Source organism: Manacus vitellinus, unplaced genomic scaffold, assembly GCF_001715985.3.
Source record: "Manacus vitellinus isolate BGI_N305 unplaced genomic scaffold, ASM171598v3 scaffold_48_pilon, whole genome shotgun sequence".
Lineage (NCBI taxonomy): Eukaryota > Metazoa > Chordata > Aves > Passeriformes > Pipridae > Manacus > Manacus vitellinus.
In genome coordinates, this window is record NW_021940593.1 from 2,602,877 (window position 1) to 2,629,474 (window position 26,598).

General features: G+C 49.0%; 1 protein-coding gene across 1 annotated transcript in view; it reads right to left on the reverse strand.

Annotated features, from left to right (window-relative positions):
- CDH23 (cadherin related 23) overlaps nt 1–26,598 on the reverse strand; it is a 183,804-nt gene that overhangs the window by 130,813 nt on the left and 26,393 nt on the right. Inside the window, exons 3-5 of the mRNA XM_029962592.1 lie at nt 17,455–17,597; nt 14,166–14,213; nt 13,853–13,945 (exon numbers count right to left, since the gene is read on the reverse strand). Coding sequence (XP_029818452.1) covers nt 13,853–13,945; nt 14,166–14,213; nt 17,455–17,597 — 284 coding nt within the window. The remainder of the gene's footprint in view (nt 1–13,852; nt 13,946–14,165; nt 14,214–17,454; nt 17,598–26,598) is intronic.

A 26,598-nucleotide genomic window follows, 5' to 3' on the forward strand; every position in this document is an offset into this window, starting at 1 on the left:
AGAGCAGACCTGAACCCAACTCTCCGTTGAAAAGCTGGAGAAGCAACAACATTAAAACAGCTCTCTTCACTGCTTTTGGGCATACCAGAAATCTTTCATTCCAGGAGCTGCACCTAAGTGCCTGGGAGTACAACCTGAGCAGACAGAAACGGCTGCTCAGAATCATTTCAATAGCTTTGGGTGTACCAGTTGCAGTTAAGTCAAGCCTAACAAACAAGGCATTATTATACAAGACAGAAAGAAATAGTGCTTTGCCCTATTCAAGCTACAGTCAAATGTCAGAAATCCCTTTCATGACTCAGTCGATGAGAGAAACCAGTCATAAGCCAACAATTCAGGCCCTTGTGGCCATGGTGAGTCCCTGCTACCTGGGTGAAGGGAGACTGAAAGGGAAGGGAAGAGTCATCCACCCACATCAGGGTTAGGGACAGAGGAGAGAAATAAGAACTCACACTACCTAAAAGGCAGAGGCCTAGGCACAGGTTGCCCAGAGAAGGCACAGTTACCCCATCCCTGGAAGTGTTCAAAGCCAGGTTGGATGGGGCTTGGAGCAATCTGGGCTAGTGAGAGGTATCCCCGCCCATGGCAGGGGGTGGAACAGGATGATCCCTAAAGTCCCTTCCAAACCAAAGTATTCTGTGATGCTATGGACGTGTCAATTGGCCACAGCCTCTACTCTCAGTCTGAAGGCTCACAGCCAGCTACAAAAGCACTGACTGAGAAGCACTCCCTGGTTACCTGCTCCACAGCTCCCATCAGTCCTTCTAGCTCATATATTTAAAAGTTTAGCCAGCACGACCTACTTGCCCAGAGTTCCTTGTAAGAGATTTACAAACCTAGCCAAGCCTGGAACTCCATATTTCACCTGGATGACACAAGCAGAGGCATTTTTACCTCTTAATTTGGTGTTAATTTTGGCTCCTTGCTTTCTTTCTGCATAGTTCCCAAGATTTCATGTCAGCTACTAACTCATCCCTCCTCCCGAAAGCGGGACGAGCTGCTACAAAGCCCAGGTTTGTCACCAGCCAGAGGAATCCTCTAGAAAGAAAACCTGCAGGAGAGAGATAAGAAGCATCTCCTCCACTCATCAGAATTCAGGGAAAAGACCAAAACAAATATTAATGAGAGGCACTTAGCTGTGCCTGTTCAGCAATCAATAACGCACGACAAGGTGCACAATCGGGCCGAGCACCTCACGCTGTTGCTGTGCCAGGGGTCCAAAATGGAGGGGTCTTCTGCTAATCCCCTCCCTGAGGCGACATCAGCAGCTCTCCAAGCCCCCATCCCCTCCCACAAACTCCCTTGACTAGAGAGACGAGGGACCAGGGCCCCGCTGTGTTTAATAACTACATTAATCCCAACTAGCAACATTCTTCTTTTTGTTAAAAGTTTCAATCATCTAGTCTTTCTGATTATTCCAAAATATGACTGGTTTGGCCACACCAGTGAATGCTCTGGAGCACCTCCATGCGTGGGTGGCATTTGGTTGTCACAGGAAGCACAGGGCTGCATGGTGGACATCCTGAGTGAGAAAGGGGGACAGCAAGAGGATGCGACCACAGCAGGACACAGGGAGATGCCACCTGAGCCGCAGGGACTCCTTTGGAGGGTGGATCAGTGCCTGCAAGAAGGGAGGTTGCAGCTCAGGAGCATTTTACCTTTCTATGCCCATTTCACACAAAACATTCACCTGTCACTAGTCTGGTTTCTCTGCAACACCTCTGTAGTGACCATCTCCCACCCCTGCCTGCGAGCCCAGGGAGGGGGCTGAGGGGACCCAGCCCAGGGGGTGCACTCCCACCTCCCGCTCTTCCAGCAGGATCCCCAGGCTGGCCTTCGAGGGCCCTTCAGCGGGTCCTGCAGCGCGGGCTGCGGGGAGAGAATGGATTTCAGCTCAATTACCCTTCACATTCCGATTCCATAACGCTCCGATGAGGCTCTTTAACCAAATCCCCCCTCAGAACGAAGCCTGCCTGCCGCAGCCCAGCTTCAAGCGCGAACGTGCAGAAGGGATGCGACTTTGCAGCCGGCGTGAGGTTCCGCTCTCCTCTCCCTGCCTTTCCCCAAGATCTCCTCGAGGCTGCCTTCTCCTCTCCTTGCCAGCCACCCTCCTACCATTCACAGTCCAAGCCCCAAACAGGTGGATATCAGGCTCCTTGGAGATGCACGTGAGGTGCAAGCAGACAGCACCCACCGCTCCCACTCAGGTCGCCGAACACCTCGTACACCCCACAGAGATGGGTCAGCACAGCACAGACACTTCACACTCCTCCTCAGAGGTGTCACCATAACAAAAGAACGCGGTGAAGCATTCAATGCTTCATGCAACTAAGTGGAAAACAGGTTTGCTGTCTTCCAGAGAAGAGTTGACCTCCTCCCGACATTGTCTGAGCAGATCAAAGACGATGTGTGAGCGCACGGCAAGACACCGGTTAAGGTGATGATGAGGGACAGATGATGAAGCACGTGCTCTGGAGGTGCAACCTTGATGAAAGAGTACCTCCTGCCCTTCAGACCAGGAAAGTCTTGTGTTCAAGGTCCTCGGAAAGGAGGTCACCGAGGGAAAGCCTTGCAGCAAAGCCCCGCGACATGTGGTGGGATACCAGGCTGGTGATCCCTATCACGTGAGGAGGAATCAGGCTTCCAGTGTTCTCCCAGCCCACCTCTTGAAGCTCAGGCAGTCCACAGACCCACGCAGAACCCTGCAGGCAAGGCAGTTATGCTCATCCCCACCTGCACAACTCCCGGCCTTTCTCCCCAACACCCATTTCCCTCAGACTGCAAGGACTGGGGTGAACTGCAGGGCCGCAATCCCCACGGGGCTCATACCAGCAGAAACAGCCTCTTTGCAAAATTTCTTTCCCCAAAGGTGTGAGTTAGACAAGGGAAAACAAAACATCCACCTGTCCTGCTATTTTCCCAACCGGCCAAAAAACCCCCTGGGTGTTTCACGGGCCATCAGCTCTCCACTGCAGTGGAACAGCTCTGTGTTCAACCCTCTCAGCCCCCCTCAAAGGCAAGGCACGGGCAGCACATCATGGAGTGGGGCAGCTTTTCCTCCTGGGAGGCTGAAAAACCTGAAAACACACATCTGGCCATGCATTTCCAGCACGTTTAATAGAGTGATTTTCCAAGTGCTGGCTCAGTAGCTCCTGACCCGTGCAGGTTTGGGGTCGTCTAAATCACATATGCAGCAAAACCAGTTCTCCTTTCAGGCTGTTCATCCAGCTCCAGTTATGGGATGAAGCACAGGTAGGTCCCTCTTTTTCCACAGCTCAGAGAACTACGCTCTCAACTTACCTCTAAATAAAGATTTACTAATTAGGGAAAGATATTTACATCTTCCACTCAAGGTAATGAACTGAGGAGTGCTAAAAAAGCATCCCTTGGATAAGCATACCAGCCTATCAGTTACAAACCCTTTTTTTCCTCCTTGAATGCCAGTTGCAAGGTAGTGTTGATGGCCACCCCGGCACAAACAGCCAGACTCCAGGTCACCTAGGCAGGAGGTGCCTCCAAACACATGTGAGCAACTGAGACTCACCACATGCAGGCTGTGCAGGAGGTGGCTGACTTAACTAATTGCTCCTCTTCTCCCTCCTCTCCTTCCCATTACCCTTTCCAGTTTGATTTAAAATTGCAGGACAAGCCTGTGGAAGTGACATATGATGAAAGCCAAGGCAGGTTTGAAAAACAAGGAGGTTGTTGGTCACCTGAGCTCAGAGATGTCAGGCTGTGACTGAACACACCTTCCTGGCATCTCAGTGAGGCCCCTCAACCACACAGAACAGGCTGGAAAAGAGGGACAAACAACCATCATCCTGCACAAGGTGACATCCACCATCTCTCTCCTCTCATCCACGCACCTCTTCACTGTTAATTCTTCAGAGACAAACTGCACTAGGGCACGGCCCCAGGTTGCACAGCCCTTTGTCGAGAGCCTTTGTACACACGTGTGTGCCCCAAACCGCCTCACGAGCCGCTCATGCTGAAGAAAGAGCAGAGCCTGACATTTGGAGAGCAAGATGGAGCAGCAGGAAGGCAGCAGGAGTTGGGAACGGGGGAGCAGGGAGGCAGGAGAACCACAAAAGTGTATTTGTAAAACTCATTTACTGCGTGTTTGCTTGGTCCTGGGAGCCTGAGGGAAACATCCCAAAGGTGGGGATCAGCTCTGTAGATAGCCAGCAGCTCAGCATCCCACTGTCCCTAGGCCAAGCCTTCCCACCCAATACCTCAACCCACCTCCACCCACATTTGGTTTGCATCCTCACTCAGAAAAATAAATAAATTTTTCAAATCTCCCATAAAGCAAATCCCCAAAACTACAAACTTCCCTTTTTCTTTACCTTGAACCAAAATTGCCTTGAACCCTATATTCACTTTCCCTGCTCTCTTCATTATTCACACTGACAAAATAAATCAACCACATTTCAAGTTCCCACAGCAATTAATGGTTGAAATTAAATAATGGCCGCCTAATCCTGATTGAAACTTCTCCTTAAATCAAATTCCCTCCATTTGTAATGAAAATAGTTCAAAACTGATACAAATAGTTCAGTTCACACATAAATATTTAAAAAACTTATAGAGAGGCAGATTTAGTCTATTATTTTATCACAAAGTATGACCAGCAGTAGAAAGCTTATTATACATGACTGTCACTGACACATTACAAACTAATAAAACACAAAATGCAATTCTGAAGAAGAAATTGGAATGAATCTATTGCAAGAGCGATTTTTATGGTTCTTTTGAAATGCTATTTCTCCCCAGCTTTGCTGTCAAAATGGCAACATTTTCCCCAAATATTTCCATCTTAATTAAAAATGGTGGTTTTACTGAAAAAAAAAGCCTCTTGTGCCAGCTCCAGCTTCACCTCCCTATGCTGCACGAAGTGAGGATCTAACATGTGCCTACCTCCTGGATCTGCTGCTGATCTTGGTTACTGAAGGTGGGAAAGAGTCTCTATCCCAAAATTCCAGCATCCCTTCGCAAAGCACCTTCCAGCACGACCTCAATCATCCCTTAATTTAGGAGCTGCGGTTGGAAAAGGAGCCCAAACCAACAAACTGCACAATTACGTGGGTAAAAAATATTAAATATATTTTCAGTGACGGGTCTTTTGCTTCCTGGCACGGAGTTGTTGCCACTCACATAGTGCCCTCACCACCTGAACGTGTTAATAACCATTCCTATGCCAGGCATGTTCCAGCTCCAAGGGTGATGCACAGAGAGGGAGGCAAACAAAACAGGGATGTGAAGGGACAGGATGCGGCTTTTGCTGGCTGGCACGAGATAATAAGTTACATCCCGGGCTTCTGGGAGAAGATGGTTACCAGAGGAAAGGGAGATAAAACAAAACTAATTGCCAGCAGGTCACATTCGTTACCTCCTCGCTCCTCTGCCCGCTCCCAGCAGCACAGAGCCCTTCCTCCTGCAGGGGACAAGGAAGAGACCTTGAAGCCATCTGCTGCCCAGATGTGTAAGTGTAATTATACTGAGAGAGCTGGGCTAGAATGTCCCCTGGAAAAGGGGGAGAGACCTTTCAGCCCGAGCCAGAGGAGCTGCAGGACCACAAGCCACTGCCTCTGTTCCAGAGGAACATGCCTGGTCTGAGCAACCCCCTGCCAACAGGGCCAAGAGGATCCTGAGGACCCATCACCACTTGGCATCAGCCATTCTAAGCTCAGACACTGTCCTGACCTCAAGGATGAGACTAGGAGAGATTTGAAATCAACAGGTACATGGTCTCAGTACCCACATGAAGGAACTCAGTGAGTGAGGCTGCTTTTCCTTGTTCCCGTTTCTTCCACAAGTAATGATGACTGGTTTGTTCAAGTTACCTTTCCCCTCTTTGTCTGGGTTCCCCATGCTCAGAGAATGCTGCTGCACACTTTCACTTCCTCTGCCTCAAGACTATTTCCTATTTTCCCAGCACGACAGCTCCTCCACAGAGGCACTGAATCTCTTGCTGCCCCACACTGGCTTCCCTTCCAGCTCTAAATCTGCCATCTTCTCCCCTTCCTGCTTTCCCTTGTCCCCCTCTCCCACTCCAGTACTACACTGGCCAGAACAGCATGACTATTTCTAATTTCCAGGCTGCCCCCCTCCTTGCTGCAGTACCCTTGCAGAAGGAGCCCAAGTTTTGCCTGGTGGAAATGACTGTTATCTCCAGGACACTTTACACATTACTTCCACGCCATTTGGAGTTTTCCGCCCCAGTAGTTTCTGTTGCATCTCTCATTCCCCTCCTCGGTCACGTGTATTAAAGGACCAGGGTCTCCTATGCACCGGTGAATCCAGACAAGGGACAGTGGAGACTTTCTTTGTCCCTGGGACGTCACTCGAGACCCTCTGACGTTCTCCATGTGACACCACAGTAAAAGCATCACCGACAACGACAAAAACTTGCTCCCAGATGACCTTCAGAGAGAAGGATGCTCCAGGTCTGAGCACCAACTCTGTCTCACCAGGGCTTCAGAGCAAGAAGTTATTTAAAATGAGGGTGGTGAGGCCCTGGCACAGGTTGCCCAGAGAAGCTGTGGCTACCCCATCCCTGGAATTGTTCAAGGCCAGGTTGGACAGGGTTTGGAACAACCTGGGATAGTGGAAGGTGTCACTGCCCATGGCAGGGGGTGGAACTGGATGACCTTTAAAGTTCCCTACCAAGTCAAACCCATTCCAGGATTCTATGATGACAGGATTCTATGACATCTACAATATTGGTTGTGCAAACCCTTTAGCCCAAACATTGTTTTACTCAATGCACTGCAGTCAGTTTTGTTTAAGCCCCTTTCTGCCATCCTGGGGGAAAAGAGCAGGGAGAAGATGGCAGCTGGTGCCTGCTGTGCTTCCGAGCTCTTGCCCGAGGACACTGGCAGCATCTGACAGCCAGAAGGAAAGCCCAAGACAGTGCCTGTACTTCCCAGCCCATTTTTGTTTTGCTTGCATGTGGAAAGTGGGGACTTTTATGAATATTTACAAACTCGCCCCAGAGCCAAACATACCCAAACACACACGACGTCCCACCCGTCAGCGCAAACTCAACCCAATGACTTGTGCACTGTTCTCCTCCCTCAGTCCCTCTCTGCCTGCTAGTTCCTCAGCTCCCTTCTTTCTGCTCTTCCCTACCAGTGCAAGCCAGGAGATGGGCCTTGCACAGTCTCTCAATTACTGACAACAACGGGTGTCCCACCACACCTTTGGCTAAATCTTGACTTGCCAATTTTCTCCATGCAAAGATGTGTTTTAACATTCAACACAGAAAGAGCTCCATCTTGGCAGATCATGAAGGCTGGGATTGAGAGATGAGGGGAGAAGCCATGATTTCTTTGAGGGATATTATATTCTACCCAGTGATCAGACAGTTGATGAAACCCTCTCAGAAGGTTTACCTCATCCAGCTAAAAGATGGGTTTTTAAGAAGTGAGCAGTACAGCTGCACTTAAAGGCTGTTGAAGTGAAGGCACACCCTTCAAAACGTGTCTCCGCTTCCGTGAGTTTGCTGGACAAGGTTGGAAAAGTAATTAAACGCATAATAATAATAATAATAATATCTGGAAAGGAGAAATATCAAAACAAATTGTCTAGTACAAAGTGTCCCTGCCCACAGCATGGGGTTGGAACTAGATGATCTTTAGAGTCCCCTCAAACCCAAACCATTCCATGATTCTATGAAATACATGGTGACCAGCTCCGTGGAGCCAGAATGGAGATTTAACCAGTTATCTTGTCACCCCTCGGGGTGGATGGAGGCTCATTTTGAAACCCAGCCACAAATAAAAATGAGGATGCTCGGGAAGGTTGGGAAACGTTTCACCTGCAGGTTATCACAGCATACCTGTGCAACAGAGATCCCCTCACCAGTCAAATCCTCACCTCCTACTTCTCCAACAGGCACTGGAGGTGAGAGATCAGCAGCACTGGCCATGCCAATGGGGTGCCAGGATGGAGGAGAGTTGGAGGTGCTTGGTCTACCCAGGAAGGAAAACCAGTTTGTTTAATGAACACAGCTTGAATAATTCACTAAATTGTTTGTTGCCTTTCTAGGAAGTTTTAAAAAACAACAAAACCCAACAAAACACCCTGAATAAACAAATAACAGTATATCTGATTTGCAGAGGAGTTGTTCAAGATGCTTGCAAGTTTTGCACGCTCAAAGGTGGTGGAAGGAAGGGAAGGCTGGATTTGGGGGATAAGTTATTCACTGTAAATTACTTGTTCAGTTCTAAACTCAACACAGAAACATAAAGGTAAGGAGAGGAGGAAAACAATGAGTGGAGAGAAAGGGGGGGGGGGGAAAACAGATGGGGGGGGGAGAAAAAAAGAAACAAGGAAGGAAAGCAGCCAGCAATGAAATGATTGTAGCCCATTTTTTGCGGTGTGGTAGGAACATCTTCTTTATCAGCTCTGTTATCATCACCTTCACTGAAAAGGCTCGCTATTTAAAGGAGGGGAGGGGGGGGGTGAAAAAAAAAGCCCCAAAAGGTGGCTGGGAGCATGGAAGGGAATGGCTAATGCAGCTGGAGTGGGAGCTCACACTCGCTGCAGCTGCTTCGTATGCGCGGCATCAGGCCGAGCACGGCAATAGAATTATACGAGCCCCTGAAGAGCCCAGGCAGGATGGCAGGGAAACTGATGTAATTACTGGCATTATTGCCATTAAAGCAAAATAATAATTTTAATTACAGCAAGGGCTTTTGGGCCTTGCCCTGCTCCTCCCTGCCCCTGCTCACTGTGCAGCACGGTCTGGATCCAGGCTGTGTAATGGGACAGGGCAGTGATAGTCCCCTCCTTTCTCTCCCCCTTCCCCGCCAAATACTTTTCTGAGCAATTAAGAAAAAAACACTGTAAAAGCCACGATTTCAACTCCATCACCATATTAAGGGTGGAAACGGTGACCAGCAGCTTGTGAAGGCTCAATCCCAGAGGCTGCTCCCCGAGCAGAAGGGACTGCTGCTGCTGGCAGCTCCCAATTACAATAAATTGGTAAATCAGGGCCGAGCTCAGGAGATGCGACACCTGCAAGCTGGACTGTAGTTGACTCAACGATGCTGTGTGCTGCCCAGAAACTTCCCTGTCCATTTTTAAACTCCTTTCCCACAGCCTTGCCTCTTACTTGGTGGATGCTCGCTTGAATTCAGGATGAGATGAGCACACTGGCAAGGCGGATGGTTGTGGTTATAAGCCTTTTGAAAACAGACTTCTGTTATAATTACTATGTCCTCATCAAGTTAGATGCTTTTTTTGTGGTGCAACTGTCATTCCATGAATGGTTGGGGTGCTGAGTGGTAGTCTCTGGCCCATAGGCTAGCTGAGGCCAGCTTTTTGCTGGAAGAGCATAGAATTATGGAATGGTTTGGGTTGGAAGAGATCTTAAAAACCTTCTAGTTCCAACCCCCTGCCACAGACAGGGACATCTTCCACTAGACCAGGTTGCTCCAAGCCCCAACCAACCTGTCCTTGAACAGTCCCAGGGATGGGGGGTTGTAATCCCAAAATGTAATAAACATTACTTCATAAATCACTCTGTGTTAAATATAACAGGAGGGTTGAGGTGGGGAGAGCACCAAAGGAGAGAAAACCCCAACAGAAATCTCCTGAGGTAACATTCAGCAAAGTAACCAACAGTGAAGTGACCTTTATGCCAGCATGTGAGAACTACTGATGCTCCAGGACCAAGAAAAGGCCATGGATGGTTTCAACTTGATCAGTAAGCTCAGGATGTTGGGGGATTATGAGGGAAAACCAAGATGGTACTAGACTTGAAGTTTGTTCACTGTGTAGTACAATTTAAGTTTGAAAAGCCCTCTATAGGATCAAGCTTAACCATTCTCCCAGCACTGCCAAAGCCACCACTAACCCGTGTCCTCAAGTGCCACATCCACACAGTTTTTAAATCCCTCCAGGGATGCTGACCCTACCACTGCCCTGGGCAGCCTGTTAAAGGCAAAGGGGAAGTTGTCTGGAAACCCCAGAAGATCTCCTGCTTGGAACTGGGACAGGAAAGCCCAGCAGGCATCCAGGGGGAACAGTCCACCCTGATCTCACCATCACACCAGGGTACCACAAAACCAATACAGGGCCTTGGCTCCACTTTGCTTGCTCGCTTCACCTAAAAGCACTGAACCATGACAATCCAACAACTCTGAGTTCCCTACAGATCCAGTCAAATGGAAAAAGAGATTAGATAAAGCAGATTGGATTTGTCAGAAACTGAGGCATGGCCACAACAGGCTTGGCAATAGATCTCTCCTTGTTTAAAAGCCAAACCCTGAGACTCCCAGAAACGTGGTACCCTGGGGTCGGGTGAGGAGGGTAAAAAAAGAGAGGGAGCAGGAGGTGAAGTACAAGGGATGCATTCAGGAGGAGAGCAAACCCTGAAGGTCAAAGTAGCAAGCACACGAGTGGCTAACTAATGTCCTGCAGCAGCACCACGGGGCACAGACACAGGCACACACATCCTCGCAAACTGGAAAGCCATAAAAGTCTATTACGGCAAATCAAACAGCAGCCAGCATGACAGCCATTAGCCTGAAATGAATACACGAGAACTTAATGAGCTCTGTCGAGGCCAGCTTGGTGAATTAAGTTGCCAATTCTAGCAGGATTCCCCTTTTCTTTACAGACTTGAGAGCGCCCGTGCCGCCTCGGTGCCTTTTGACAAGCAAATCACGGGGCGCCCTTGCCCAGACGGGCTGGACGATTACGCTGCAGCAATATCCCTCTCCCGACACGGGGCCTTCCCTCAGCTATTCCAGGCAGGTGCCAGGGATGCCATTAAGACACAACGAGCTCAGAGCACCAGTGGCATCAGCCTGACGCCGGAGCGATCCCTGGTCTGGGGGTTCAGAGCCGCTGTGGTGCGGAGGAGTTCGCAGTTAAACTGGGCATCCTCCCCCCCCTCCCCACGCCAGGGAGGGATCACAGTCCGCAGCCCATGCCCAAATAAATTCCCATTCTCACACCAAGCGGACCGCGTAAAACACCAGGATGGGTATTTAGAGGCAGTATTGTTTTTAAAGGTCAGTTTACTTCATGTTCCATTTATTTATGCACACTCTTCTTTTGACTTTCCGAGCGCCACACAACAGCAGCGAGGCTTAAATAGCCTTTCGGTTGCTGCTCCATTAGCTACGACAACTGCGAATCGATACATCCATTTATCTCAAAATTAAAAAGAGAAAAACCCTCATTAGCTGCCAAATCTGCACAGAGCCAGTCTATTCAAAGCCACACTTGCCTCTTCTCTCTCTCTCCAGGCTCCAGCCCCTCTTCATTCATCATCCACAGGCCCTTCAATTTGGGCTGGGTGCTCTTTGAGGCAGATTTTGGTACCTGCACCCTCACTGCTCACCCTGAAGCATGGGGTGACCTGGGGATACTGTCACCCCCTACCAGGGCTGGTTCCCCTGAGTGTCCTCTGGCACATTCCACTGCCAGCTTTGACAAGCAACACGGAAAACCTGCGGCTCAGCACAGGTGTCAAAGCCAAGCAGACACCTCCTTGAGAGCCATGCCACCACACACAGCAGAAGTTTATTGCTGACATCTCCTGTGGGCTGTAGCCCTTGGAGGGTCATCTTAAGGTGGTGGGACCCCATCTCCTGCTCTCACAGTGCCTGGCAAGGCAAGGCAAGGCTCTCTCCCTGGCAGAAGAACAGAAGTGCCTCCAGGATGCTGGCGGAGCAACGCATTTGTGGCTCATTACCTCTGATCGGTGCCCTTGGTTAAAGATCACGGACAGAAACTGGAAACTGGCACACACCACCTTATAATTAGATTAGGCCAAGCTCCAGAAGAGCAGACCTCCCAAGGCCAAGTGCACAGCAGCCAAATGGGGGGGAATAACTGGGATTGCTGTACCCCAAACAGCCGGGTGGTCCTGGAAATCCCTCCCAGCAGAACCACATCCCACGTGTGATGGGCCAGAGAGGGGTTCTAAGGTTCAGCCTCCTGTTCTTTTATTTACTTTTATTTTGAGGAAGTTCCCTTTCCTCAGCCAGCCTTTATTTTCTACATACCAGGACATGTAGTGATAGAACATGGGGGAATGGCTTTCAACTGAGAGTAGGTTTAAATGAGATATTGGGAAGAAATTCTTCCCTGTGAGGTGGGGAGGCCCTGGCACAGGTTGCCCAGAGAAGCTGTGGCTGCCCCTGGATCCCTGGAAGTGCTTAAGGCCTGGAAGTGTTGGATGGGGCTTGGAGCAACCTGGGATAGTGGGAGGTGTCCCTGCCCATGGCAGGGAGTGGAACAAGATGAGCTTTAAGGTCCCTTCCAACCCAAACCATTCTGGGATTTCTATGATTCCAAACTAGCACGAGGGCTTAACACAGCCCCAGTTGCCCAGGGGAGACACAGAAACCCATTTCCATCTCTTTTCACCAGAAGGGAGTCCTCTGTGGCAGAGGAACAGCAAAACTGGAGATAAATCTGAGGGCAGGAGAGAGGAGAGTGTTCTCCCGCAGTCCTAGTGACATTCCTGTTGCTTTGCAGACCTCTGCAGGCAGAGCAGCACCGGGAGGACCAGCAGCAAGGCAGGACAGCCCCCTACCAGCCCCCAGAGGCCCAAACAAAGGTGAGAGCGAGGGGCAGCTCGTGTGGGTTTGTCCAAGTCGTTTCTGCACCGCTCGTGCCTTAAAGAGCAGCAGAACTGACTCTGACCCACTGTCATTCTCACAGGGAGGTTTCAGATGACTTGGCACAAAGATGAGACTGAAACTCTTGGCTCATACATCACGAGAACTCTAATGAAGAAACCTCATCCTTTCAGCAGAGGGACAGGGGGGGATCAAAGCCCAGCACGGTGGGGCAGCAGCAGCTGGCATATTAAGTACGCCACGGTAACACAATCCTCTGTACCTCTCAATTACCAAAGCCGATTGATTTCACACACTTAATGCACATGTGACCTCACCCACACCTCGAGGCACGATCTGGGAAAAACTGGCTCTGCCCTGGCACTGGGGTACAAGAGGAAGACGTTTCCTCCACTGGGAGATGTCAAATGCCCTACTAATCCCCTATTTCAAATAGAATATCCTGACCTTCTCCTCCTAGCACCAGCAACCACATCTTTAAAGTCTAAATTCACATCAGACCTGTAAGTTCCTGGCCTTTTTCTGCCAAGCCAAGCTGCAGGTGCAGCAGCATTCCCTGATGGAGGAGTGGATGTCACCTCCCCTGCAACGGCCAGCACAGAGAGCAGCAGAAGGTTGTGGAAACTCTGTCCTTGGGGATATGCAACACTTGGCTGGATAAAGCCCTAAGCAACCTGATCTAACATAAAAATTCTCGCTGGTTTAGTGGGAGTCTGGGCCAGATGATCTCCTGTGGCCCCTTCCTACCTATTTTATTCCAGGGACATTGTGGGACAAGTCCTGCTAAGGAACTGTTAAAGGAAATCACCAGCCAGGGCAGAAGCCTTTGAGTAGTACTCTGACAGAATTCAGGAATTTGGAGAAATAGTTATTCCTGCCACAGGTCACCTCTGTGACAAGAGCTGCATATCCCCCCTGCTCAAAGAAAGAGGAAAAGACACATATTCTCATTTACACCTACTTTCAAACTTCCCATTTGTCGTAAGAAATATTGTCACCAAGGCTGCACAAAGCTCCAAATCTCCTCTTCCACCTGCCTTCCCCCAACACCATCACTTGGCTTCTGCCCATTTTCACACAGCAGTAACTTCCAGAGGTTTAATCCTCCTCCAACCCCACAAGGGTCCGGGGCAGGAGGACAGTCCTGTACATCAGCAGCCCTCACATACAGTCAGCTCTGTGCTGGCAACCATGCAGCAAGAGTGGCCACTGAGAGAAGAGCTGCAGGGAGAGGCTGTGCTGATCCCTACCTCTGGAATGCGGACGCTGTAGGGCTGGTTGTGGAACTGTGGGGCGTTGTCATTCACATCTCCCACCTGGATGTTGACTGTCCCTTTGATCACCTGCAGTCACAAGGATAAGAGCAGGGTTATGTGCCAGCTTTATGTGTGCCTTTAAAGCCTGCACTTTGTGGCTGTGTTTTCTGACTTGGCTTTGGACCAAGGGGTGACCCCACTCCCCAGGCCCTTGGGGTGATGCAGAAGGTCCCTTGGTGACCCACACTCACCCTCCCTGCTCCCCTCCATCCGTGCCACAGACCATGAAATGAGAAGTCACACTCACCCCTTGGCTGTCACTGACAGAAAACTCAACCGTGAATTCTGACTTAGTCTGAAAGGGAAAGAGAAGAAAAAACACATAATTAAAGATACTGTAGCGTTTATCTGCAGATGGCAGGCTTGGGACTTTTAGCCAATATTATTACACACAAAATGCTTTCAGGACCTTCCAGAAGAGAAGAGGCGCTTGAGTGCCATTACCTGAGTTGGAAAGGAAATGCTGAGAAATCTGGATGCCAGTGGGGCTCCCATGTATTCCACAGGCACAGAGAGATGCTCTGTCCTGGCTCAGAGGGATGAAGGGACCAAGGAACTGACTTCCTGACTAGCAGGTGAGCATTTAAACAGACAACTAGGCTCAAGTAGGTGAGAGGAGCCCACTCTTTAACCTTCTGCAGGTGCCAGCAAACCCCAGCTCTCTCTGCACACCCACCCAGCACCTAATGCCATGGGCTGACTGCTTGGGGCAGCGAGAAAGAATGAGTGGAAGGGGGAGAAAAGCAGTTTTCCACCCAAGGTGTACTGTGACCCGGCTCCATCTTCACCTGCAAGACACAGAGATGATGCAAAAAGAGGAAGAAGTCCGAAGTAAAAGCTCTGTAGTCAGTTTTTGTTTGAGATGACAGTGCAACACAGTGTCAGTGAGGACTTCTAAATCTTGCTGCTGCTTTCCCAACTTATCTATCATATTGTTGGGAATACTGGGATAAGTCCACGGTCTGTAGTAAGAACTGGCTGAAATCCTATGAAAATGACTGTACAGTCCTCTCTGCCCCTTAGTGCTTTAACTACATTAACAGCTTGGTCTGAAATGGGGATATATTAAAGTCACTGAGGTGAGGGACAAGTGGGGAAGGGGACTATTTTTCTATCAGGGCAGGAGGATATTGCCAGTGGAGGCAGACTTTCTCTTCCTGGCCTTTCTTAACCACCAGGAATCATTTCACTCATGTTTTACCAAGGAATCCTGCAGGGATGGCCAGAGGACTCAGGCCACCACACCTACCTGGTACCTGGTACCAGCTGGTGTTTTGTTCCCCTCCAATCCCAACAATCCCTCCCTCATCCCGCATCCCTTCCCACCTCTGGTGTCCCTGGCCTGTCTGAGCTGCTGGAGCACAGCAACTTGATGTTTCCAAAGCATCACTCAGGAAAGGCTGGAAAGGAAGCTTGAAATGGCTCTCCCTGCTGCAGCTTTGGTTGATTTATCCCTAATGAGATCACTCAGGGACAGGCAGCAGCCACCAGTGCCCAGAGCAGGAGCTCTGCTTGTGCCAGGGCAGCAGTTCCTCTAAGAGAAGGGTTTAGGGAACAGCTCCCCAGAGCGTGCCCTCCTCCTGTCCCCACATCTGCCCCCCTCCATCCAAACAGCCAGGAATCCAAGCCTTTCCCAGCTCCTGCCTTGGGACAGTACTTGTAGGCAGAAGGAAGACCTGAAATCCCGATGGAGAGGAGGAGATCCTCTGCTCCCCGTGACATCCCACCCTGCTGCATCAGAGCCTTTCAGTCCTCTTTTCCCCCTACTCATCCATGAGGGACAACACAATAGGGAAGAAAGTTAAAACAGGAGACAGGAAACAACCCATTGAGCATTTGAATTTCAAAAATTTAATAAAATAATCCGAGAAATCTGCCACTTATTAATTTCTGTCTCAAATTATTTTAATAGATACTTCTTTAGCCTCAAGGTCTGTCTTTAAAAAAAAAAATGTTTTCCTTCTAATCTTCCTAGAAGTAAAAAAAAAAACAAACCCAAAACTTTTTAAAATCATTTTTCCTCTATACATTCACTCCTTCCTCTTGTTCTCTATTTCCCCTTTTCCTGCATTATTTACCTTGCTATGACTCCTTTTCCCTTTTCAAGCTTCTCTTTTTCTCTCCCACTGTGCAAGGATTGATTCCTTGCTTTTCCTTCCCCAGCACTTTTCTTGCATGGCTTTCTCTCCCCCGACTTTCCGATCACGTGCATCCAGGCTGCTGGTTCTCTGCTCCCAGCCTGCTGCCCACCTCCATCCACCCCTTCCCTCCCACACCGTCCTGCTTCCTCCACCACAAATAGCCATTTACACCTTTCCCATCTCCTTTAGACCTTTCCCATACCCATACCAAGCCATGCACTGGTCTGTCTTCACCATCTTCCATGTATTCTTCTGACTTTGAGCCTCTGGGATGAGCTGATGGGTACAGGCTCCTCTCCCAGCTGAGCCTATCCACAAATTTGAGCTGTACTCAGCTCCTTCCCTTCCCAACCTCCATGAAAAGACCCCTAAAATCTCTTGATCGCCCTCCCTGGCTTAAGGCTGGCATCATGAGTGGGGGGAAGCAGGAGGCATTTGAATAAGGGAAGATTTATGACTCATGCCAGCAGCTGTTGGCACGGGGAGGCGGAGGGGAGAGGGGTGAAGAAAAACACTTCATCTTCCCAAAGCCTCGCTCTTAATGCTGTGAAATTGGCTTTGCCCTCCCCACCACCACAGCCTGAGCAGCATCCACCACCCTGCTTCCTCCACATCCCAACCTCTGGCTGGCTCTGACTGGGACCACCAGTGCCTGAGGTGTGTTAATGGGTTTGATCTTCACCACGCTGCTGCTGGCCAAGGAAGCACTAAATACAGACAACACAAGCACAGGGGAAATTAAGCACATTGCCCAAGTCATGGAGTACTTTCCCAGTCTTCCCAAGCTCCCGTCCAAGTGCCTGTGCTGTCCCTTCTTCCTCGCTCCAGGAATGCGGCAAGGGCCAGGGATTAGTAAAGCAGGCACCTGGATGGGATCCCATCCTTGTACACCAAAGCTGCCATGGAAAACGGGTGTGAAACAGCTTTGAGGCAAGAATCTTGCCAAATTTAGCATCCAGCAGCCTGAATCCACAAGAGGATGAAAAGTCTTGATGAGATTGAATAAGCAGGGACACCTCACATCTCTTCACACACTGTTCTAAATAGCAAAGGATTTAATTTAAATAGAGCTTTAAAGAGAGAGTCCATAGATTTCCCTGACTGTAGGAGCATCCTGACTCTCTGGTAGATCATTTATTATTTCCTTTCCTTCCAGAGTCACAGGTATTATTCTGGCATCCAGGAAAACCAGCAAGCCAGATCAAACCAGAGCTCCCTGCTTATTTCCCCATGTCCCCATTGAACTGGAGACAGAGACAGGGTGACCAGGGATGGGGGCACATCTGGATTCCCAACTCCGTGTGGGAACAACACCCACCGAGGGTGCAGAGCCACCACCTATCTGAGCAGAGAGGGCTTTTCCCTCCCCTCAGCAGAGGGTACTCTCAGCATTACCTCTCTGTCCAAGGGCTGCCGGAGCCACACGACACCGGTGACACTCTCCACGGCGAAGAACCTGCTGGCCTCCTCCCCGACCACGCCGAACACCAGCGGGTCGTTGTCCAGGTCCCGGGCCAGCAGCTGAGTCACTGAGGAACCTGGGAGAGGGGGAGAGGAGAGAAATCATGAGCCAAATTGGGCAGGGAGGGAGAAATCCTGAAAACATTCAGCATGTCAGAGAAGGCAGGTCTGTGGAAGGCCTGAAACCATCCCCGAACTCTTCTCCCTTGGTGCTACAGTGCTTCAAGGGGATTCAGGCTGTGAATGGTCTGACTGTTCTGTGTGGCACAGATGAGCTGGACCACAGATCCTCTCCTTCCTCGTCCTTCTCAAAAGAGAAAGTCATCTTAGTCCAGCCCAAGCAAGGCCATTTCTGGCACTAGAGACAGTGGAGGAACCCACACCTCTTCTGGGTAAGCACTGACCAGCCTCCTTCACACTCTTCCCTGCCAAGGGGCACCACCAGCAGATACAGCAACAAAAGCAAAGAACAGCCACCACCCCCTTATTTCAGACCCAGAAGAATCCCCTTGAATCATTTTTGGCCTCTCCACGACACCTCTGAGCACCTTCAAAGCCTGCCATGTCTAGCTCGCCATGGGTGGCTGCCTGTCGCCCACCCAGCCACTTGCTCTCTGTGCTCTCCTCAGCAGGATGGGGGAGCAAATAGGAGGGAAAAAGCTAGTGGACAGGGATGGAAGATCCCCTTGGCTGCCTGGCCTTGAGGATGGGGGGATAAGGATGGGAGATCTCCTCGGCCACACGGCCCTGAGGATGGGGGCACATACTCTGCATGGGCCAAGTTTGGCAGTACAAGAGCACTCAGATCACCGGGCCAAGCAGAACAGAGGCCCAAATTTCACCCATCTGGGAAGGGGAGGGAAGCTCCAGCAGAACAGAGGGCAAAAGCAGCATTGCAGCTTGGAGAGCAGAGAGAGGTTGGGTAATTACATCAATCACAGGGGAAATAATGGAAAAAGCTGATACGAGATTCCATTAATAAGAAATTAAACGATAGGAACATAATTAATGCCAGTCAACACGATTTTATGGAAAATAGACCTTGTCAAACAAACCTGATTTTATTCTTTGACGAGATTACAATTTTGGCAGATAAAGGTAACTGCAAAGAAATAATAGACTCCTATAAGGCATTTGACTTCACCCGCCATGACTTTATGATTAAAAATTTAGTGTCCTGCAACACTGATGAAGCACATTTGAGTGAGGACCCAGCTGTCTGGCAGGTCCCAAGGCCACCCACCTCATTGGGTGCCATGTAAAATTGCTGTTGGTTCAAATTCAGGTGACAAATAACAGGAATGGCAAATAACAGGGAGGACCAAGCAGCCAGGAGAAGCCCTTGGTAACTGGGGCTTGTTTGGTAAGTATTTGCTTTTATGACCCTGCTCCAAACACCTTCAAAGAAGGCTGGTGGGCCACAGTTGCAGTGGAGAATATCCCAAGGCCATTCTTGCAGGTATGGGGGTCCAAGCATGCAAGGTGCATGAAGCTCCTTCCATGCCCTGTCTGGCAGAGCCACAATGCTCTTTGGGCATGCAGGAGTAACTTTTATAGAGCTGGTTCTGCCAAGGTTGCAATTTTACAAGCTGCTGGGCTGGGTGGATCTTCAAGACTGGATGCAAGACGAAGCCACAAACTTTCAAGAGCTAGCAAAAGTGCTTTTCCCTTAAAAAAGGCTTTAAAAGCTTGAACTGCCTCATCTCTGACTAAGAAGAGTGAGATGACTCAGGTCGTCTTGAGGACAAAATGTAACGCTTAGCAATGACTCTTCCATGAAAGCACAGCAAGACTCAATGCCCCGACCCAGACAAATTTCTCTTTGGAGAAGGAACAGCAGTTGCTTCAAAAAGAGCAGCTAGAATTAACCACCGGGAAAAAATTCCTTCCACCAACACAGGTGCAAGTGAGTGATGGGTCACAATCAAAGACATTTTGGACAAAGACAAAATCCAAACACGTGACCAAACTGCTCATCTGCAACGCTCCCACTTCTTCAGTGCAGCCAACACCATAGAAATTAAGACCCTACACTTTCTCAAACCTTGGAACCTCAATATAAAACAAGGTACTAGCTTGGTTTTATGCTGGAGGACATCCAAAGTCATCCTTAGCAAAGGTTCCTTTTCCTCAAGAAACAACAAGACTCTGTCAGTCCCCCACAAAAATGAAAGCCAGTAGTGAAGACAAAGTAAATCCAGGGTCATGCCTCTTTATTCTGCACAATTTACCTTGCACCCTTTACATCCCATTCAAACCCTCCCAGATCAACAGGCCATCTGCAATTCCCTCCAGAATGGCAAACACTTCAAACTCCAAGAATTCTTGGTTGCACTTCTGGAAGGGAAATGATCTTAAAATTCCTGCTGAATAGGAAAATCATGTGCCACCCAGTTCTAATTATAGCTGTGCTTATTGTTTGTGTGCTGCAAACCCAGTTGTACAACCAATCAATCAATCAATCAATCAGCCAGCAAACAAATATTTAACTCTCCTCTCTTTGCGTTACAGCTACTTCTCACTGCCAAGGAATTTAGCCCCTAAATTCAGGATAACCTGGAGAGGGAGGCATGGCATTTCTGGGCAGAGCACAGCATCCCACCTCCCATTGCTGCACCTGTCAGTCTGTGAAGTCAGATCCCTGGGAAACAGCACTCTGGGATCAACCCCCCTCTGCTCCCAGAGGAGTAAAATTAAGGACAGATTCAGTGGGTAAAGGAGGAAAAGGGAAACACAGCAGGAACATTCTCAACTTTTCTTCAAAAAACTTCATTAGGATACGGATAGGGCAGCTCAGAACTTTAAAGTGTGAGCTGCACTGTAACAGAGGAAAATTCCATCCTAAACAAACCCTCGTAATTGAGATACCAAATTCTAAGAGCTCTTTTTCCCATTCCCTTACCCCTCCATCAGGCAAGTAATCACCATCCTACCTTCAGAGCACCTCCAGCTCGTTACAGGGAAAAAAAAAGGATTACAAATGTCTAAAATACAGACCAAAATAACAAATTAAATAGAAGATAATAAGAAATAGAGCCCGAAATAAGAAGTGAGACTTCACAGTTGGTTTGTCCCAATTTTTCTTACAAGTTTTACCCCAAGGGAATCCTAAGTTTAGGAGTGTGGTATTAAAACTTCACCACTTCCACCATCACAAGAGAAGTTTGTGTGAGCTGCCTTCCACTGATTTCTTCAGCACCAATTAATTGTATTTATTTCTTTTATCCTACTTTCCCCCCCTCTTCACTTCCTGCACCAACAGAAAATGAGCAGACTGGCTGGACAGCACAAGGTAAAGCTCCACAGCTGGAGCATCTGGACCAGGGCCACCACTCAGCAGAGCACCAGAACTCCCATTTTCCGGGGTGATCCCAGGGGAGCTGCTGTTGTCCCACCTGTAGGTGAAGCCAGACCAAGGCAAGCCCCAGAGGCAGCAATACTCAGCTCCACTCCATACCCTCTTTCACGGAAGCAACAGTGGAACTGCTCTGGGTCTTGGCATTCCCAAAACCCTCCAGTGTCAGAATCGCTGGCAAATCATCGAGAAGCAGAGGGGCCTGCTCAGACAGGCTCTGTAGAGCACCACATCTGCCAGAAACCCCTCTCAGGGTGGCTCACAAAGAAAAACACCTTCCCATCTGTCCCTGGGGTCGTGCTGAGGATGCTGTTCAAGCCTCCTCCAGCCCAAGCACCGTCCTGGCTCCAGCAAGGGCTGAGGAAACAGGGACAAATTATCCTTCTGCAGTGCAAAGTTATAGGCTCCATTTGTTTCCTCTCAGGAATCAGACAGGGCAGTTAAGTGTCTTGATTCCACCAGATAATCAGAATTTATCTCGTCTCCTTTTGCCTCCTTTCTCTCAATCACAGCTACTTCTCCCTCTTTCTCACACATACACAGATTTTCTTCTTTCTCCAAGTCTTGAACTTTGATTGACCTCAGGAGGTTTTTTTTTTCCTTGCTGTTTTTGCCTCCTGTTTTGTTCCTGCTCGGATTTTGTTACATTTCTTTTAGTGTGGCTGCTTCATGGGGTCTACTTTTCCATCCTATAGAGGGACTCTTGTCTCAGTATCCTGCTTGCAGCTGTAAACCTCTATATTTTTCTTGCCCTTCCAGTTTGCCACAGAGGAAAGCAGGAAAAGGGGTTATGCCCATCCCAATTCCTCTCCATTGGTTTTGCTTTCAAGAGGGGGATGAGAGAAGAGAAAAAACAAACTCACTCTCTGGGAGGATCCTAGAGCTCCCTGAGGGCTCTGGAAGCACTGACTCTCAGGGTCAGGGAGGGAGTCTGAGGATGAAGAAGCTGCCCAAGCAAGATGCTGACACAGTCCAGACAGGAATGGGCTGGGGTGGGATGGAGGGCACTGGGATCCAACAGAAGGGGCAGGTTTCTCATTAGTTGCTTAATAAGCTTCTCTGTTAAAAGGTCTGATTCATACCCAAGTGGAGTTAATAGGAATGTCTCTGCTGACTACACTGGCTTTTGGGCTCAAGACTTCAGGCATCAGTTACACTTTCATATAAAAAGCATTTTAATCCTTGTTTTTAACAACGAGTTAAAAACCGTTTCCCCTTGGCTCCCCGAGCTCTGGGTCGTATCTGCAGGCACAGTCACCACAGAGCTTATTGGCTGCCACCAGAGCTGCCAGCCAGCACCATGGGCACTCAGCTCAGGGACCAGGGGCTTTGCAGGATTTTTCCCTGGATTTTCTAAGGAGCAGCAGCAAACGGATCAGAGGCCCCAGACACGCTGGGGAGGGAAGCAGGAAGGAGACAGCCCTGATACCAAGAGCAGTGTTTGTGGTCCTCCATCAAAGTCAAGAGCTGGCACAGGGGGCCCTCAGCAGCCATTCAGCAGAAATGTTGTTAAAAATCATCTTAGCAACCGCACCCTGCAGCAAGGGGTCCCCTGACACAAAGGTCACCACCACACTTTTGCTCCAAAGTAGCTGCCAGAGCATTTCCTCGGCTCCCCCTCCTTCCTTGGAAAGCAGTTGGGACAACCTGGTCCTGCCTTCCTGCCCCAGTCACCCCAGCACAGGCATCTCCAGTTAGCCCAGTTCATCACAGCAGCCTGGCCTCTGATGTGCTTGATGGCAGGATTTGATCTTGAAATTCCAACCCTGTTCTTCTCATTTGTCACCTGTTCCCTTTTTTTACCTCTAATTCATTTTCTCTTTCAACTTTCAGGTAAAAAAAAAAGAAAAAGAAAAAAAAAAAAACTAAGAGGGGGAAAAGAAAGCCCTTTCCCAAAGACTTTGAAAAGAAGAAACGTCAATATTTCTGTGCTGCTGAGCAACCTCCAAGCAATGGCAGGGAGAGGAAAGGACAGTGACTTCCTAGCAAAGAAAGTAAAGCAAAATCTAGTTTCAAGTGGGAGGTCACAGCAAGCAGAAGCTTCTTCCATGTTTGGGATTACTTTCCTGGAAAGGACAAATCCAGAGCTGGGGACAGAGCACAGGAGACCTCACTTGATGTGCAGGGGGCAATGCCAGGGAGGGGGCTGGGAGGGCAACCAAAGCACACCTGGGATCAGGAAATCTCTTGCAGGCACCAGGGTGTCTCCATCTCCATTCTTGCACCCCTTGGGTGAACAGTAATAGCAGAACTCCTGCCACACAGCCGTGCTGAGTTTAAACCCTGGTCAACACCACTCAGCTATGCTCAGGGTTACCTAAAAGCACATCACAGGTACACAGGCATCCCACTCATCCACCTCCAGGCCTGTCTCCAAGCTCATTCCGTAAGCACAACCTCAACAGACACTCCCTGACCTCCTTCTCAGAAAGGGCTCAACCCCTTGAGCCAACACTTTCCAGAAGGACTCAGCAAAGAAAGTTTCCACTCCTACAATTCAGGCTGAGCTCAACATTACACAGTTTCTCTTTCCAGATGCTAATGGGGAGCATCAGCTTTCCCCTCCACCAAGGCTGCCTCCACTACAATTACCACACTGCAGAGCGAGTCAAAAAGGACAGGGAGACACCAGCACCTTTGCAAAAGGGTCTCGTAATAAAGAAACACGAAAAGAGCAGCTCCTGCCATCAGAAAAACAGGAGCTCTTCACCAGTGGTGGAGGGGGGGAAAGCCCTGGAGCAGCTGGTCCGGGAACCACGTGCACGGCTGCCGTCAGGTATGGGAGAGGAAGGAGCCAAACCCAGGGGTGACAGGGAAGAGGGAAAACAAATACGTGCAGTCAAAACCATTTCTGAGGGAGTTTATCAAGCTGGGAAGTGAAAGGCACAGCAGAGGAGTTTTTCCTAGTTCCTCAGATGCTCAGAGGCAGAGCATCTTTTCTGCTGTATTTAGTTATTTAAGTGAGGAGTCAGGGTGAAGACAGAATCCATAAGCAGATCTGGTAGGCAGTGGTAAACCTCAGAGAGAGGCATCGCCTGCCTTTGGTCCCCCCAGCTCTCACAGAGATGTTTAAAAGGGGTTTTAAAGCTGTTTAAGAGGCAGGGAGCAACAGCAGGTAAAGAAGAGCCGAGTGTTTGTACTGAGGGCAACCATACAGAGGGTTTGTTTGGTTTACTTGGCTGTTTACTGAGCACTCTGGTTAACTTTATAAGACAAATAAGAAGGGGGAAAATACAAAAAAATCAACGGCATATGGAAATTTCTAGACATTGCCATTAAAACAAACAGAATCCTGAGGCTTTGTTGGTAGGTGCTATGCACGCAGTCACTGGGTGCTGGCATGAATATGGGCACAGAAGTGGCATCCTTCCAAATAAAGTCAACACTGACATTGACACAGGTAAGACAGAACAACTACCCTCCATCAACCTTCAAACAGGTCTTACAGCAACACAGATATCAGACAAGCTCTCCATGTCCACTTTTAAACATGTGGCTTCACGCTGGTGGTGTGTGTGTTCAGTGGATGGAAAGGCTGGGAGAGCTGGGGTGTCCAGCTTGGGAAGAGAAGGCTCCATGGAGACCTGAAAGCCCCTTGCAGTGCCTAAAGGGGCTCCAAGAGAGCTGCAGAGGGACTTTGAATAAGGGCAGGAATGACAGGACAAGGGGGAATGGCTTCCCACTGGCACAGGGCAGGGTTAGATGGGATATTAGGAACAAATTCTCCCCTGTGAGGGTGGGGAGGCCCTGGCACAGGTTGCCCAGAGAAGCTGTGGCTGCCCCATCCCTGGAAGTGTCCAAGACCATGTTGGACAGGGCTTGGAGCAACCTGGGCTAGTGGAAGATGTCCCTGCCCATGGCAGGGAGTGGAACTGGATGAGCTTTAAGGTCCCTGCTGTCCCCAGTCATTCCATGATTCTGTGGATGGAGGGCACAGCCTTTGCTCACTCACTGGCACCTCCTTGGGCTGGAGACAGGGGTTTATTAATCAGAACTCTCCAACCACACTGGCACATTGCTGCCAAAATCACTGATACTCCTCAATATTGCTCTGGTATCTCCAAATCTGTCTGGGAAAAAGGGATTAAAAGAAAATGCTCATCCCTGGGCAAACCCCCTGCAAGCAGCAGTGTCACAGGGGTGCCTTGCCTCTCCTTTCTCCCTGCCCGCTCAGACTAGGATCCAGTAATTCCTGCCTTCCATTTCACTTAAAACCCCACAGGTTTTCCCTGGGACAAGAGAGAACATAAAGAATAGGCCAAAAACTCAAAGGAGTTTTGTTTTCTTTTGTCAGCCAAAGAACAGGCTGCATCAGCGTGAAGGAGGGAAGTAAATACACTTGCATCCAAAAGAAAACCCCAATAAAACACCCAAACACCCAGGAGAGTAAAATAAGAAAAGAAACACTCGTAAAAGGAGGAGTCTGGGTTTGTTAAGATATTCCCAGTGGGAAAAGGGTCCCCACACTTACAAAAAACCCTCTTAAAAATAATTTCCTCTCCAAACTGCCTGGGAGCCTCATAATTACCAACAATGATCACAGACCCATTCATTTCATCCTAAAATTAATACATCATGTTCGGAATGATATCGCATTAATTTATCACAAGATTTATGAAACTTGTACTTTTTTTCTAATGAGTTTTATGCAAATTCTGCTCCATCCATTGTTTGCACCCTTAAAAAAAATTATGAAAAATAAAAAGTTCCCCTTGCAGAAGCTGCTCTGTCAAAAAGTCTCATTCACTTTTATTGATATCTGTCCTTCTCTCCTCATCCCCACAACAAGAGGGGGAAGGAGAGGAGCTGGTTGCAGCTAGGATGTGGTCCTGTTCCCAAGCAGAGCTTTGCAGGTGAGCCAACCATTCAAGGCACTAAGTTTTCAACTAATTTTAAAGGAAATTAGCTGGTGGTTCACTCACACCTTTGTCTGAGAAGGGTCAGAGAACAGGGCGAGCAGCAGGGAATTGGGAAATTGAAGTATTTACACTTTCTAGAGTGGATAGTCAATGTCTGGTAAACTTAGAGAATAAATACGAAAGGTGGGAGGGAGGAATAAACACCAAGGGAAGGATAAGCACTGAGCATCCTGGAGTTATAAAGGGGAGACCACATGAAATTAACTCAATATTTTATGGCAGAGCATAAATTGAAGACTGAATGCACAAGATGTCCAGGAAAGCGCTCGGTGCCTTACAAACCCTGAAGCTTCCTAAAGACCAGGGGAATTCTCAGGAGCACAGGCAACACTGCAGAACAGGGAAGACAATGTCCAATTAAACCTGGGCAGGAATATTGTCTTTCTTTCCCAGCGCTGGCAACTGGAAATCAGCCTGAGATCTATATCCATACCCACACAGCTCCACCCACGAGACCAGGGAAGGGGATTCTGGAAAAACCCCAAATATCAGGTGCAGCCTCACTCCTTGGAGCTGCCCTCCTGTGACTAGCAGCTGTTCATGAGACACATGTAGAGAGGTGGGAGGAGGCAGGATGGAGCAGAAAAGAAAAGGACAACATAAATCTGAGGTCTGCAGTAACATCCCAGCAGTGAAATCTACTGAGGTGTTAAATAACGGCAAAAAAGCCCCAACGTTGCCTTGGGGCTCTTAAAAGTGGTCTGGAAAAGCTGTCAGCAAACCAGCCCTGGAATAGCAGCACTGACTGGGTGAGATCCAAACCCCAATTCTGGCAGCTCTGGGGAGCAGAGAGGAGGGTGCTCC